This window comes from Cetorhinus maximus, chromosome 9 (assembly GCF_964194155.1).
Source record: "Cetorhinus maximus chromosome 9, sCetMax3.hap1.1, whole genome shotgun sequence".
Taxonomy (NCBI): Eukaryota; Metazoa; Chordata; class Chondrichthyes; order Lamniformes; family Cetorhinidae; genus Cetorhinus; species Cetorhinus maximus.
Genome location: NC_135887.1, coordinates 130651819 through 130668716, shown reverse-complemented (window position 1 = coordinate 130668716; position 16898 = coordinate 130651819). Strand labels below are relative to the sequence as shown.

Sequence of the window (16898 nt, the reverse complement as noted above, 5' to 3'; positions counted from 1 at the left end):
GGGGGGGAGGTGGGGCCAAGATGCAGGACGATAGTTTACCTACATGTCAAAATTTCTTTGACCTTTGTTGACATATAATGGGAAGCACTGCCCAGGTTAAAGTTAGTCAACAGAGCAGCAGCAAGGACTTTGAAAAGAGGAAAAGCACCAGAAGGTAACAAGGTAGCAAGGCTGAGAGTAAAAAATGCTTCTGCATTGAAATGAAAGAGGAGAATTTCAGGCGGCTTCTCTAAACGGCCGGTGATCCGCTCTTCCAGATTACTACCCAGGCAGCACAGGCGAAAATCTACCCCAAATTTATTTTCTTGTTATACCATCAGCAAAACGAATGCAGGCAAATAAGCGGAGCTAACGCATTTGCGATCACTACAGGTCTCCCCAAAATACATATCACAAAATACGTTGCCAAAAATCATACCACTCGTGCTTCATCATGAACCTCCGATGACTGACGGTTTGACGGCTTCTGGAGGAGAAAGTCATGATCAGTCCGAGAATCGTATGTTCTTTGCTCAGACTCGATGGTGCTCCATTCCTTCTCTTCATCTGCAAAACAGCAGAGGCAGTGCTTACCAATCTGACATCTGTCCATATATTCACAGAGCTTTTTCAATTCGTTTCTTATGTTATGCAAAACCTGAGCAGAACTCTCTGGAGGTCACTACACACCACTGCAGAACTAAAAACCGATTACGGACATCTCCCTTGCATGAAATTTTAAGCAATTTTTTTTTTTCTGGGGTCCATATTATTGTTATTTATTATGACTAAGTACTTGCAATTGTTATCATCATTATAGCTGTTTTATTAACTGCGTAGTGAGCCTTGGAAGACACAAATATTTACTGTGAGATCAAAAGACTGCCCTAATAAATGATTCCACTATCAAAAATTGTTCCAGAGATTTATCATTTTAAACTTGCATCCAGTTAAGTTGTTGAAGAGGAGAAAAGGGTAGAATTTGGTGTATGTCTGATTTCTCATGTTCAGTTGCTGCCACACATACACAGTCCACAGATACATTCTGCGCCTGAATCCTTGGACACCGTAAGTAGTGAAATAGCTCCCCCAATTAACATTGGAAAGGTGGCTGCTAGTGCTGCTTGTGTTTTTTTATTGTCAGTTCGACTTGTTCTTTCCTGAATCAGCCTCCACGGTTCAAATATTTTCCATAAGTTCCAGTGAAGCAGCTCCAAGGAAGTTCCCAGTTTTGGTGTCCAAAACAGGATCCAAATTCAAGATGCGCTTTGACCAGGGTACTGGCAGAATTTAACATTTTTCAACTTATGCTGAACTTATATAGAGTTAAGTTGTGCCAGTACAGTGCCAGCTGTGGTTCAGTTGGTACAACGCCTGCCTCTAAGTCAGCAGATTGAGCACAAAAATAAAGGTTGACCCACCATTGCAATATTGGGGGAATTTGCATTGTCTGAGTTGCCATCTTTCAAATGAGACCCCGGCTGGAAATATCCGGCACGGTTGGCGCTGGTCATCATGCCAGGCCGGGTGTGGCGGACTGGGGCGGGGGGGGGGGGCGGGAACGGGACAGGGGGGTGCGGGTGTGGTGGTGGTAAGGAGGGGGGGACAATGTGGGGAGAAGGCCAAAAATCGGTTGCACGCCATTGTGAAACCAGTTAGCGATGGTCCGTTCCACCTGTCAATGGCGGGCCGCAATTCTCACCGCTGTACCTCGGGAACCTAATTTCAATACTTTAACATCTCATTACAAGCCCTGCCCGCTTGAATCATCCCCCCCACACTGGATCATCCGGGCACGTTGGGGTGGCTGCACATCAACATGTTTCACAACTGTACATAAGCGACGTACGCCTGGCGAGCTGCATTTCACTCAGGATTTTGAGGTTTATTTGCCTATGTTGCTTTGGACAGCACTCGTGGTCATCAGCGCCAGGCTTCATAGGCAGCACCACATCACTTTTAGTGGGGGGGCTCACAGGCAGGTTTCTACCTACCAAGCCAGCCATAAGGCAAAGGAAGATTTTCAACTGCTACAGGGCTAGGGCTTGCTTGGGGAAGGGGGAGGAGTGGCCTCAGGCAAGTGAAGAGGCTGCAGGGCGAGGGCTGTACTGGGGAAGGGGGGTATCCCAGGGTGTGTGTGGGGGCACACTTTGATCTGTGCAAGTGGCCTCAAGGTGGTGAGGGCTGAGGAGGCAGACTCCAGAGGAGGCCAGATGCAGATGAGATGCTGCATGTCAGAGAGTGAGTGGTGATGTCCCTTAATCTGGCAGTGAGTGAGATGCCAGTGAATGTGTGATGGACTTGTGAGTGTGAGTTTTTAGTGATGCGATGGCTGCCTTACCCTGGCGGCACAGATGAGATCATTCACCTGCTTTCTGCACTGGATGGCTGACCTCTTGTGTGCAGCATTGGCGCTGACCACCTATGCCACCGCCTCCCAAACTAGAGTAGTGAGGCTGATGGGTCTCCTGCGGCCAGAGTAGAGTTAGAGGACATCGTGGCAGGCCTTCACAGGCGTACAGAAGGTGTCCCTGGGATGCGTCACTGAATCTTCTTGGCTTTAGGGGCCATGTTTTCATTGGAGCAGTCCTGGCTGCAGGCATTGAGAAGTGTGCGTGTGGCTGCAGGTTAAATGTGGCGCCCTGCGTGAGGAAGCGGTGAGGTAATGGCGTGGTGGGCAAATCGGAGGCTGCCTGCCCGTGAGACAGCATGTTTCCTGTGGCTGCCTAAGTAATGAGGCAGAAACGGCCAGAGGTCAAAACGGGTTTTTTCCCCACCCGCTACCGCACTTTGTGCAAATCTGGGACGATTCCTCCCCTGCCAAGTTGCCCTTGCAGGTGGATGTAAAAGCACTATTTGGAAAAAGACCAGAGGAGTTATCCCCAGTATTCAACTTTCAATTAACATCACCAAAAGAAAGATTATCTGGTCATTATCACATCGCTGCTTTTGCAGTTTGAGTTGTGCAAATTTGCTGCTGCATTTCTTATACCAGCTACACTGAAGAAAAACTTCACTGGCTGCAAAGAGCTTTGGGGTGTCCAGTGTTTATGAAAGACGCAGTATAAATGCAAGTCTTTTTTTAAAAATTCTAGTCACTTCATTTATTATTGTCCCAGAGATTTCTGACATTAAGCATTGCATCTATTATCAGGAACAGATTTTTTCTATCCCACCTTTCGCTTCCTCTGCACAATCCATGGTGTACCTTTGACCTTCTTCCAATGTGTAATGGCTTGCATTTACCTCTCTTGAACTTCACCTGCCATGGATTTACCCATTTACGGATGTCATCTCACTGTTTGTCTATGTTCCTGGTTGGATTTTTAGATTTAACAGTTCACATTCCAGCCTAAAATCACTTGCAAACGTTATTAGTTTCCATAAAGGTTCTGAGGCTGAGCCGTTAGCACAGATTACAAACAGCAGGGGTGTCAGCTGTAATTGCTGGAACTTTTACAGCAGCGACCCAAACTGGGGACAACTTTATAACATAAAAACATCTGTTCTGATGAAGAGCTCTGACTCAAAACGTGTGATACTTCTGGAGGGCTTGGTGTGCACACACACTGTCATGTTCACTGAAATCTTGGCGGCAGCACTAATATGTGGTGTAAGATGGGGATACAAAGCTTACAGATCCAAAGTTACTCCTCTCCACAGATGCAGTCAGACCTGCTGAGCTTTTCCAGCTATTTTTGATTTTATTCGGGGACAATTTTACCGTGTTTATATTAATTCTTCAATTTGGAAAGGAAAAATAAAATTAGCAGTTGGATCGCTTCCTCAGGGACACTTGAGATAGCTGTGTCAACGCTTTTTTTTTATTACAACCACCCCACGTCGCTCAGTTAGCATCAACACCGTGGATACCTAGGCAAACAACACAGTCATCGAGAGGCTGTTGTGGTGAAAGTTTGGAATGGCACTGTTGACAGGAATTATATTCCAAAACACTCTCGTCCGAACCAGATTCTGGAACAACATCTGAAAAGAGAAAGCACAAAAAACTATGAGGACAAACTTTTTTAAATCATAAATGCATTAGCAAACTATTTCACTAAATTATTGATGAAAGGGATGAGGGTCTTCAATTATTAAGACTCTTTCTGAAACACACTTGATGCAAGGGACAGGTTTCTGATTTGAAGCAGATAACTTTATTACAGAGCTCTTTTAGAAATGACATGCCTGAACCAGGTCCACGACTAGAAAGCTCCGCCCCTAAGATTACTCCGGCTTAAAGCTCATTCGTCAGTACAATCATGTGACCCCCTAAAGGCAGTAGGAAAAGTTATACCAACAATCACTACAGTTTTCAACAACAACTTATAACTTACATGGAGCCTTTATCTTAATAAAACATTCCAAAGTGCTTCACAGGAGCATTATAAAACAAAATATGACACTTAGCCACATAAGATATTAGTCCGGATGGCCAAAGGTTTGGTCAAGTAGGTAGGTTTTAAGGAGCGTCTCCAAAGAAATAAAGAGAGGCAGAGAGGTGAAAAGATTTATGGAGTGAATTCCAGAGCTTATGGTCTAGACAGCTGAAGGCACAGCTGCCAATGATGGAGCGATTAGAATCAGTGATGTTCAAGAGGCCAGGATTAGAAGAGCGCAGCTATCTCAGAGAATTCTAGGGCTGGAGGATATTGCAGAGATAAGGAAGGACAAGACTGTGAAGGAATTTGAAGACAAGGATGAGAATTTTAAAACTGAGTCCTCGCTTAACTAGACGCTAGTGTCAGTCAGCAAGCACAGGGGTGATGGGTGATGGGAATTTGCTGTGAGTTAGCATACGGTCAGCAGAGTTTTGGATGACTTCAAGTTTACAGAAGGTAGAGTACGGGAGGCCGACCATGAATACATTAGAATGGTCAAGTTAGATAACTAAGAGTTTCAGCGGCAGATGATCTGAGGGGTGGAGCCGGGAGATGTTACAGAGGTGGAAATGGACGGTCGTAGTGATGGCACAGATAGGCGATCAGGAATTCATCTTGGGGTCAAATATGACAACAAAGTTGTGAACAGTCTGATTTATTTTCAGACAATTGCCAGGGAGAGAAATGGTGTTGGTAACAAGAGAGCTGAGTTTATAATGAAGACCAAAAGCAATGGCTTCTTTTAGGAACAATGTATGGCTTTAAATCTAATTTATATTTTGTATTTTGGCGTTAAGAAAGGTGACACCTGGCTTTAGTTGTATTTAGAGGTTTTGGTGAATTGGGTGCCAGGAAGTCTGGACCCTGTCAGTATACATGCACTTTTAATGAGGTTTTACAACTCTTGAAGTGAAGAGATGGGTTACCAAGGGGCTAGCAGTTTAGTGAAGTTAAAAAAGAAATGTAAAGTAGAAAAAACTGCGCTGTTGCCTAGTGACAGGGGTCCAGAGACTCTCAGAGACACAGAGAAACATAAAAGGGTAGCCAGTTAGTGTGTGTATACCAGAGACTGTAGGCAGAAGGTCTAATTTCTCTAATAAGAAATCCTACAATCCTGCTGGGGAACTAAATTTAGGGACCTCGCAGTTTGCTCTGAAGTTTAACTAATGGTGTGGTTTTTGGGTGACTCGGGGAGAGGTACCAGCTGAAGAGAAACATCTAGTGAATGTTCAAAAGTCCGCCGGAAGAAAACAGTTTGAAACTGAGTTAACCCAAGAAAGATGCCTTGGTGTTGAAATAGTGGGAAATCTCCATTGGGGTTTTGTGCCTGTAAGGGTTGCTGGGATAAAAGGAATAGTGTGAGTTGAAATCATATTGTGGCATCTGTATTGAAATCTTTCCAACCTTTTTGTCTCGTGTAATATAGTTCATTTTTGCTTGTTTAATAAACGTTTTATTCTTTGTGTTAACAGTATACTGGCAGGCTCTTGTGAATGTGTTCAGTAACTGACCTACACCAGTTTCTACAAAAAAATGTGAGGATCTACCAAGCCAGGTTTTAGTCTGGGATCTGACTTGTCCCATATTCAGCTGGGATCATAATGCTTCAGTCTTCCCAACATTTCATTAGAGGAAATTTTCAGTCATTCAGTCCAGGATTCTGATAATCTAGAGATGGTGGAGGAGTCGTGAGGGGTGGCGGTGGGGTTGAGTTAGATGTCATCAGCATACATGTGGAATCGACATTGGCCAGGATTTTTACCTTGTCAGGTTGGCCCGGGAGCGGAATGAAGCTGATCACCGCCCACAATCGGGCCCTGACGTCAATTTCACGCTGGCTGGCCAATTAACAGCCAGACAGCGTGAAATGCACACTGCGCTCGGCGCTGCCAGGGTGGGGGTGGGAGGAGGGCGAGCACGGAAGTTCGCGCATGCGTGCGAGTGTGCACAATGAAAGCTTCCTGAGGCACAGAGTTGCCTCAGAGAGCAGGAGATTTATAACATTAAAAATAAAAAAGTGAGCAATGTTAAAGACATGTCCCCTCATGTGACAGAGGAAGGACATATTATAAATGAATTTTTTTTTTTAATTATTTAATTTTTAATTGCTGTTGCAAACCTCATCCCACCCATGGATGAGATTTCCTAAAAAATCCAAAGGCCGCTTGGCCTTTTTGCCTGCCCGCCAAGTGTAAGGTTGGACGGACAGCAAAAAACTTCATTCAATTCGAACTTTAATGGCCTTAATAGGCCTGTTAATTGTGGGTGGGTGTGCTGCTGACTCCTGCGCACACCGCAGACCGAAACATCGCGTGAGTGCGTAATGAGGTCGGGTTGCTCGCCCGACATCACCGTGCATCATTTTACCCTCCAGTGGGTCGGGTGCGCACCCACCCGCTCAGTGCAAGTTTCTGCACATTGTGTTTTTGGATGATGTCACCTAGCGGCGGGGGGGGGCCAAGGATAGATCCTTGGGGGGGCACTAGGGAAACGATGTGGAAATGGGAAGGAAAACCATTGATGGTCACTTTCTGGCTACGATTAGATAGATAATGTTCTCCTTCGAACAGAAAAGGTTAAGAAATTGCCTAATAGAGGTTTTCAAGCTGATGACGGGTTTTTGGGTAGGGTAAAGGCTGTCTCATCTGGTGAGCGGGTTCATTAGCCGAGACCACGGAGTAAAGGGAGAAGGAGGGGTGTCGGATTAAGCACAACACGTCTTTCAAAGAGCCAGCATGAGTATGACAGGCCAAATGGCCTCCTGCTGTGCTCTAAGGCCTGATAATTCTACAAAAAAAAAAGAAAAGATAGAGTTATATCTGGAGAATGGCTTCAGCCTGAGGAAGCAGCTCACGAGTAGCTGGTAAGATTAACAATCCCCTAGACAGTTCCACAGGCACAGGGGAAATCCATGTGTCTTGCGTATAACTCGATCAACAATTCCTTCTCCTTGCAGGTTTTAAATTAGAGTGCAAGCTGGCGCTTGTATGCTAAATTATTTACACCTACATATTTTATGTAAAACAATAAATCAGTTTAAGTATAAGTGAACTGTACATTTTTCAACAAAACAGCTGTCCACATAAATATTTATCTGTTCAGCGTTTCTACTGATATATTGATGTTTTCAACCTCAAATTAAAACTAGTCTAAAGTATGCTTGTCAAATATCCCACATGCTTGATTCTTCATGTTATCAGGGCAACTAGGGGTGGACAGTAAATTGATATTGGTGTCACAACATCTCAAGGACAATTGATGACTGAATGATATCTGATAGAGCTCTTACATCTAGTAGCTTCAGTCAGTCTTGTTGGGTGGAATTTCCCAGTCCCGCGACCTGCCCGAAGTCAACTCACCCTTTGCTGGTCCGTCAAATTTACCGTCCCGCCCACGACAATCCCCATGGCGGGCGGGACCAGGAAATGTCGGCCCCTGAGTCGGTTCTAGCTGTGATCGCATCACAGAAAAGTAGATTCAACTTAAAAAGAGTAGCACTCAATCATTTCATAGGCTGGTGTTCTACGGCAGGTTCTATCGGTCGTGATAGAATATTAGTTCCGGTAATCGCAGCTCAGTGTTTTTAGGTCTGGCAGCATGGTTTATGACATGGTTATTTCTGTTCTGCCAGTACAAGAGGTGACAACAGAAATAACTGAGAACAGCTTCACGTTGACAGACTAATTTCCGCACTGAAACATTAATGCAAACGTTCACCCTGACAGCAAGCTTCAACTCAAAATTTCATCAGATTTTGGATGGCAAGTGAGAAAGTAGTTTTCCATTGTGGTGGTCGTAAAAATTGTTTTATATTGCAGAGGTACCTAGTGTTCCTCTCAATTAGAACATTCTATGAACAAATAATCATTAATGCTCCTAATAGTGCGCAGCACTTTGTCTTAGGTTAAATACAATTTTAGTGGTAGAGCCACAGTAGTCGGAGGGTATCAGCTACCTGTACTATGTCCTGCTTGATTTTCCTTTTCATTATACTTTACCCTCGCTGCAACGATAAAAAAGTTGAATTTGAACTTGTAACCTTGCAATGGAACATGATAATGAGCAAATAAAATGCAGGATTAGACATTTTCAGCCTATTGTTATACTCTCTGCAGTGATGGGTAACTTTTAAAAAAGATATTAACATTTCCAATGAAAAAGATTACACAACATGATTTCATGTTTTAAGGCATTTACTGTAACAAAAAAACTAAAAGCACTAATGACTAAACTAATGACTATCTTTGTAGCAATGTACACTTTAAACCACAAAATGGAATACTCCCTTCTTATTTTTAGCATAACTGAAAAAACCCGCTTCACAGGTATACATTAACACTGTCTTTTAAGTAGTGTTATGAGTGGGATGGAAGAGGTACCCGGTTTATCCAGCCCCACTACTCCGCAGGTCACACCATTAGTTTAAAAGTTTAATTCACTCACCAAAATGATCAATTATTTACCTTCACTACTGTTAGACCCAGGAAAAAAAAGACTTTAACCAGGCTTCTTTCAATAAACCCAGAATGGTTGATTTATTATAACACAAAACTTATTTTTTAATAAGTTGCAAGAACTTGTGAACACATAATTCTACTCTGGAAGTATACCTACCTATCCATTTTAAAAGATACCCCAGCACACAGACACACACAGACAAAAGACAAACAGATAGAGTCTCTCAGCAGAGATTGGCTTTAGAGCATAGGCATTATAGTGTCTTGGCGCTGTTGATCTGGAGCTCCCTCGCCTGAGATCGGGCCGTTGGCCACGGTAGATGTTTGGAGGTTCTCAACAACAGAGCTTTGGTGTGGAGGAGAATATAGAGACAGACCAATTCTCCCTGTCTCAGCTTTGCAGGTCTAAAATGCAGACAAGCTACACTCAGATGAGGGTTCTCTGGCTACAGGTTTGTAACCACACACAGAATTCCAGCCAAGGCAGAGAGACAGAGAGTCAGTTCGGGCAGCCTTTCTGCTCAGCTTATTCCCCAACAAGACTGAATTCACAAAACAACAGGTTCAAACTTAAATCTTGTCTCTGCCATGTGATTTTCAGTAAATCACTTGTCTGTGCTTTATCCATGTTTTCCCACCATCAGTTAAAGTGATTGCAGTTCAAAACAAATAAACAGCACTTCCTCAATCTGGACAGGTGATTCCTTGGAAAAAACATGCTTGTTGGTAGTTCCAAGGTGAACTTACGACCCTTTAAAAAAAACTCCAGGTCAGCATCCAAATGTCCAGATAATGCAACGTCTTTCCATATTAAAAAAAAACCCAGTTTGTGAAGATACAGTATTCCCATAATAGACATTTGATTCTTCCAATGTCCCAGAACTGTCTTTCATGGTGAGAGTATTACTGGAGATCCATTCTGTTGAACAACTAGGCTAATCTTCCAACTTCCTTTGACCTCCTCTTGAATTTGGTCGTTCATTCCAAACACAAGCTTTCACCCACATTCTGGAACGTGAAAACCACTGAGATTTCCGGCCTCAATTCTCTCTTTCCCGGGCCCTGGCAAACTGAACCTCTTGCCTGTGATATTCAGTGATATTTTAGGAAAGCCTGTAACCCGATCTTTACAATGTCTTCATCTGCATGGCAATGTGAATCACATGGGCCGTATATCCAGGTAGAAATGCCGATTAGCTATTCTTTATTCCAACTCTACCCTATTCTGGAATCAAATGGACTGTTCAAAGTATACCATTTTGCAACCTGACATTGTTAACACTTCCCTGGAACTTGGAGACTCACACTGGTATCACAGCTGCCTTTGCAATTGTCTGCAAGTGTGAATACCTTGCACTTTTTTTTCTCAGTAAAACAACCTAAGCCTTCCTTTAATATTTAGCAGCCCATCACCAATACCTGTTGTCAGGCAGGCTTCAAAACAGGTCACATGAACCCTTCATTTTACCCTAAATTTAAAGACGCTGTCCCTAAACATAATAATTTTATAAATCTCAACAATCTTAACGACATAAAACTTGCATTTAGATTAGGCATTTTTAAACTTGTGCATAAACCATTCAGTTAGGCAGCTTACTATATAAACAGCTTGCCCTCATAAAGAGAATGTAGCTTGGATTAATGAGACACTAGCAAAGGATGATAAAATGGCCAAGTTAAAAGCGACCCATTATGCAGAAGGATAGGGCTGACATAGGATGCTCCCAAAGCTGCTTATGCAGCTGCCTGCTTGAAACCTTGAGCTGTCAAGAGTAAAGAGGCACTGAGAAAGTCCAGGCCTCGATAGGAGAGTGCTAAGCATTTGAGAGTCCAGAGCAAGTGAGTTAAGGAACAAGCAGCAATAGGGGACAAAGAACATAACATGTCCAGCGGACTTTAAGGAGCGGAGGCAGGTAGATATTTTGTGATAAAAACAAAAAGCTAAAAGCTACTGCGGATGCTGGAAATCCAAAACAAAAACAGAATTACCTGGAAAAACTCAGCAGGTCTGGCAGCATCGGCGGAGAAGAAATCAGTCAACGTTTCGAGCCTTCATGGCCCTTCGGCAGAACTGAAGCCAGTTCTGCCGAAGGGCCATGAAGGCTCGAAACGTTGACTGATTTCTTCTCCGCCGATGCTGCCAGACCTGCTGAGTTTTTCCAGGTAATTCTGTTTTTGTTTTAGATATTTTGTGAATTGTATTTTCTATCCAAGAAAGGAGGCTGGCTAATGTTGCTTACTCCTTTGTGGGCAGAATTTAACTCAGGCACAAGATGGGTTCAGGTGCGGGCGGGGAATTGAATCCCCAAAAAGCAGTGACGGGCTGGTAGGCTGTGATAATCACACCCACTTCTGCATCCCAGCAGGGTGCATTCCGAGGCGAGCGGGAAACTCCCATTGAGCTGTCGGGTCAGGCATTTACGTATTTAACTAATCAATCAGTTGAACCTTCAACCCTACATTCTGGCTTTAACAACAAGTGAACAGGTTTCCTGAGCTGTGTGAAACTCGCCAGGGTCAACAAGCTGAGAACACAGCGGGCGTTACAGATCAATAAAACTGAAGGCGCGAAAATGTTTAAACAGTGAAACTGCTGGCCTGCCTATGGGCAAGGTTTGTTCTCACAGGGCTTGTTCTGAGGATGTGCCTTCACTCCTTCACAAGTGATTTCCGACTTTTTTGGGAATCATTTCACCGACATTGGGATTTACTCGCCTAGGTCTGATCCTCCCTGCTGTTGGCCTTCACTGCATCCTGGGAGCAACTCATGCAGCTCTACGTTGGTTCTCTGCACCAGCCACAGGAACAGCAGCGACAACACCGGATGCCTATCTCTCCAGCCATGTACCGCTCCACAGGACTGGAGGGGGTGGACAGAGAGATCCCAGCCGGAAGGAGGCAACACCCCCATCACAGGGTCGACACGCGGTCAATCTTGAGTAGCTGTGGCTCCTGAGGCTTATGCTTTCACGATAGATTGTCACTGACATCTGCAGCTTTCTGGAGCAGGGTCCCCTTCCCAGTGGACACATATTGCCAGTGGCTATTAAGGTGGCTATCGCTGGAGATTCACCTCCAGCTCTTTGATTGTCCCTGGCACTGTGTGCTCTCTACTAAGGCGATTAAGGAAAGCAGAATTTTGAGTGTGAGAGATGGGTTGTGCGAAGAGGGGGGGAATGACAGCAATCGTGGAGGGTAACTCTGAGGGATGGATATGAGATGGCACAAAGCTGAGGGTTAGTGTGAGTGTTCACAGTTCGGATGGGGATGTGAGGAGTCGCCTGGAGAGAGAGAGTCGCATGGAGCTGGAAGGTATGTTGTTGTAAGGAGTGCTGTGCTGGAGAATGCTGGGCAAGTCAGAGTGTGGGGGGGTTGACACCTGAAGTTGGGATGTCACTCACCTTCCCTGCCCTCCTGAGGTCACTGAACCTCTTGTGAGCATTGGTTTCAGGTTCGAGGGCCACACTCAGGCTGCTCACTTCCTCGCCCACTTCCAACCCTGCTGCGTCGGTTTGGGAGGCTGGCTTCTTCCATCCGATCTCAGGGGACAGCGCTTCACCTCCGACCCTCAGATATCCAGGAAGGAGTCGGAGGCCTGTGGGGCAGCTTTCCTGGGTCTTTTTTTCCATTCCTGTGGTTGTTGCTGCCTCAGGAAGCAAGGTAGAATTCAGGCACTCCGACCTCTGCTGTGGTACCTTTAATCGAGAAACCCTTCCTTTGCCGTCGCTCCGGCACTCTGTGGCGGGTCAGGGGACCCCAGGAGTGGGTTGCTAATAGCATGGCTGAATTAAAGAGCTATTGCAAAGGCTCTTTTCTCCGATAAGCGAGTTGCCAACCTTCTGCTGGCCTGTCGGCTGTGAGCAGACCAGGTTCAATAAAATTCTGCTCAATATGTGTTGCTACATGGTTAAATCCAATGAAGAATTAATGTCAAGTTTGGATCGATCTTACAGCAGGCATCGATTTTTAACCTACCACCTGTGCATAAAACCAACATTCACTGTACAAACAACTGATTTTCTTTCCAATTAATAGAAATCTCAGACGGTGTCTATAACGGGTGTCAATCCACAGTCTGGATCTGTTGTCCAAGCAGCAAATTGAAAATTGACCCTCTCAGTGTGAAGATTGATTATTTGAAATTTACCACTTGTGACCATAGTAAAACCCCTCCAGCAAAAACAAATCGAAACCATGCAAACCAAAAATGGAACAGTACGTAGGAAGGAAGATCCCACAAGTTTGGTGCATGCCTTAGCTCATTAGAATATCTTCAATCCTGACATGTTTAGCTACACTCATTCCAACGTTTGAAATTCAAATGACTGTGAGCATCCTTAATTTTAATTATCTGTCTTGGCAAAAGTGGCCTTGTTTTTTGAACTCTGAAAAAGCATTGGGCAGCACTGCAACTTTAGCTGGAATGTAAAATGTGCAATATAGGAACGACAGCCCACTGTACACCCCACACTACTTTTCTTGAGACTGTTTTCAGTGTCGGCTAGAATAAACAGCCAATTTGATGTCTGTTTTCCAATATACTGAAGTTGCAATTCCATGTGATTGCGCCATAGGAACAACAGGAGAGCAGAGCTCCTGCAAACTTTGGAAAAATAAATTAATGGATAATTATATGCAACTAATTTCATCTCTACGTTGCTGTCGGGTATTTCTGGCAGCAAATTAGCAATCAACAAATTTATTGCCCAGAAGTATTGTCATTGCATTTTATTTGCCATTGAGGAAAACAATATTGTAAGCGTTAGCAACTGTTCAAACATATTATCTAACAGCAATCGTTCTTTGCTTCTGGCTTGGATGATGTGATTGTGTTCAAGGTTATATTGATTAGGAGTAACCTTGATTTATCCTCACACATTTTCCTGTGGTAATCTGAATGCAAGAATATATATTGAGGCAATAAAAGCTGCAGCTGCTTATTAAAAAGAATGTGCCCAGCAAGAGATGATGTTGTAAAAGTTAAATAATGCAGATGCTCGGAATCTGAAATAGAAACAGAAAATGCTGGCAACACTTAGCAGCTCAGGCAGCATCGGTGGAGAGAGAAAACCGAGTTAATGGGTTGGATCTTTCTAGTGCTTTGGAATGGGCTGGGAGGTCGGAGGGCTGGCAATATGGTGGGGGAAGGCGTTGGAAGGAGAGCCCACTGTTTTTCCACTGCCATGGCATATTATCACTGGACAGTCAACTGAGCAACTTAATGGTCCAACTGGAGGTCACTTTCTGCCCTCCAATGAGAACATGAGAAATAGGAGCGGGAAGAGGTCATTTGGGTCCTCGAACCTGCTCCACCAGTCAATAAGATCATGGCTGATCTGATTGTGGTCTTTACTCCACTTTCCTGTTTTTCCCCCGTAACCCTCGACTCGCTTGTCAATCAAAAATCTGTCTCACTCAGCTTTGCATACATTCAATACCCAAACCTCCACTGCTCTACGGGAGAGAGAATTCCAAACACTAATGACCCTCTGAGAAGAAATTCCTCCTCACCTCTGCCTTAATTGGAAGACCCTTTATTTTGAAACTGTGACCCCTAGTTCTAGATTCCACCATGAGGGGAAACATCTTCTCAGCATTTACCCTGTCAAACCCCTCAGAATCATAGGTGCTTCAATAGGATCGCTTCTCATTCTTCTAAACTCCAATGAGCATAGGCCTAACCTGCCTCAACCTTTCCTCATAAGACAAGCCCTTCATCTCAGGAATCAGCCGAGAGAACCTTTTCTGCGCTGCTTCCAAGTATATCCCCCCTTATGTAAGAAGACAAAAACTACACACAGGACTCTAGATGTGACCTCACTAATGCACCGACAGCAAGTATGGACATGCAGGTGAAACAAAAGGTTAGAAATGCACAGCCTGTTTCATTTCCCTGTACAATCACTGAATAGGTAACTACTGGGACAGGGAATAACTTCTGTCTGGTCTTGTGCTCCACTGCACTTGGATAGGAAGGTCTAGAAAAAGTAGGCAAGCTTATGAAGCGCCTGAGAAAGCGTATGCTATTTGCTGCACATCCCAAACGGATCATCAGGGAGGGAGGTCTCGTGGCTTGAGTCAATACTCTAGGCTGGCGGAGGAGAGGGAGATATATCAAACCAGATGCTTAATAAAGATCAAGAAGGTCATATTTTTAGATGTAGCCATACAACGGTAGTTAATAGCTGCATGAATGCAATAATGGCCTGCAAAAATCAGTGACCATATTTAAAAGATTATTGTGAAGCATTTTGGAATGCCTTTGACAGGAAAGACATTAAAGAGATGCAAGTTCTTTATTTTAATTGACTAACTAGTCAAAAAGCTTTGCAATACCCTTGTAATGCAGTAAAACCATTGTCTTAATTGTGCATGGTTGCATCAAAGAGTAGTTTGGATTTAAAAGCACCATCCAACATTATAATGGAGAGTATTTTCTGGAACCACTGACCTTTCTCATAAGATACATTTGTGGAAGATGGTCCTGCGCTTAGTGTCTGCTTCTGATTGGAAGGCTGTTGTAAAGAATGTCTGTTCAGGTTGATCGGTAATGTCTGGCTCTGAGCCAAACAGGGCAAACTTCTTCTGGATGGTGTCAACGGCTGTTCCTTGGTAACACCACTGATACTTGTGTTCATTCCTAAAAAAGAAAGAGAATCACAGAGGCTTTGATCATTTTCAAAGTAGGCTTGTGTCTCAGGGGTTCATAATTATTCATTCATGTTCTCTGGAACACTTTGCAGTGTAACTTCTTGAAAAATAAAGTTCACTTGGCTAAGAATTTGCATAATTGCAATTAAACAGGACACTGAGTAATACAGAATGCTCACATTATTGTCCTAATGTTCCTTGCTAATGTCCAAAAGATTTATGTCATAGTGAACATTGTTCCAATAATTCATTAAAACTGAAGTTAAAATCTATCACTTTTAATGCCAATACTTTTTAGTACTGATGAGCACAAGTAAAGTTGGTAGAATCATAAGCGTCAGATGCTTATTAAAGGTATACTTTAATGTCAACCAGTATAAGATATTCCTGTACTTCCAATGTATAGAGGTAGAGGGTGAAAGACACTTGGGAACAATGAACCAGAGCAGTCAAGTCACATTCCTCCACTCTGCTGTGTACAAGGCCTCGTTCTAGGGTGTAGCCTTAACCATTACCCAAAGAAGGAAGTGATGACACCTCAAATAACAGCACTAATATGATCATTGAAAACAAAACCAGAACCATAGCTTGACTTGCATCACATGAGGCCACAAGCAGGAACTGGGGGTAGGCTGGGAGAAGGTTGAATTTCTTTCTAACGTGGGGCTGAGGTTTATGCGGGGTGCAGGGTCTGTCCCAGTGTTAAATTTAGGGTTGAGTTCACCTCGCAGCCAAATTGGCTTGCCCCTGACCAAGAGCAAGTCACACCTCCGAGAGCTCCCAGACTCTTATCCCGGTGGTACCACCACTGCCATAAACCCAATTTCTGTACCCACGCACACCCCAACCCTACCTGACATTCTACTCCCAGGGGAGCTGTAAAGTTCAGCCCATGCTTCCTATTCTTTTAACCTCCCATGGCTCAGTTAGCTCTCTCCTCTCTGAGTGTGTGTTCAAGTCCCAAGCAAAAATCAAGGCCGACACTCGAGTGCAGCACTGAAGGAGCACTGCACTGTCGGAGGTGCCATATTTCAGATGAGACATTAAACGGAAGCCCCGTCTGCCTGGATCGATGTTCAAGATGCCGTGGCACTATTCCGAAGAGGAGCAGGGGAGTTATCCCCGGTGCCTTGGCTGATATTTATAATTCAATCAACATCAAAATAAAAGATTATCTGGTCATTGTCACATTGCTGTTGGTGGGATCTTGCTGTGTGCAAATCGGCTGTTGTGTTTCCTGCATTACAACAGTGACTACATTTCAAAAGTCCTTCACTGGTGTAAAGTGCTTTGAGACCTCCAGTGGTTGTGAGGAGAGCTATATAAATATAAGTTAGTCATCCAAAAGACCATTGACAACGGCGGGACTGTAAAATCCTGCCAGAGTAAAATTCTGCCCTCTGGATCGACATCTTCAGGTGTGTTT

General features: G+C 44.0%; 1 protein-coding gene across 1 annotated transcript in view; it reads right to left on the bottom strand.

Moving 5' to 3' along the window:
* ano3 (anoctamin 3) overlaps positions 1-16898 on the bottom strand; it is a 564514-nt gene that overhangs the window by 255615 nt on the left and 292001 nt on the right. The window contains exons 3-5 of the mRNA XM_078549540.1: positions 15273-15461; positions 3853-3966; positions 419-546 (exon numbers count right to left, since the gene is read on the bottom strand). Of these exons, the coding sequence (XP_078405666.1) occupies positions 419-546; positions 3853-3966; positions 15273-15461 (431 nt within the window). The remainder of the gene's footprint in view (positions 1-418; positions 547-3852; positions 3967-15272; positions 15462-16898) is intronic.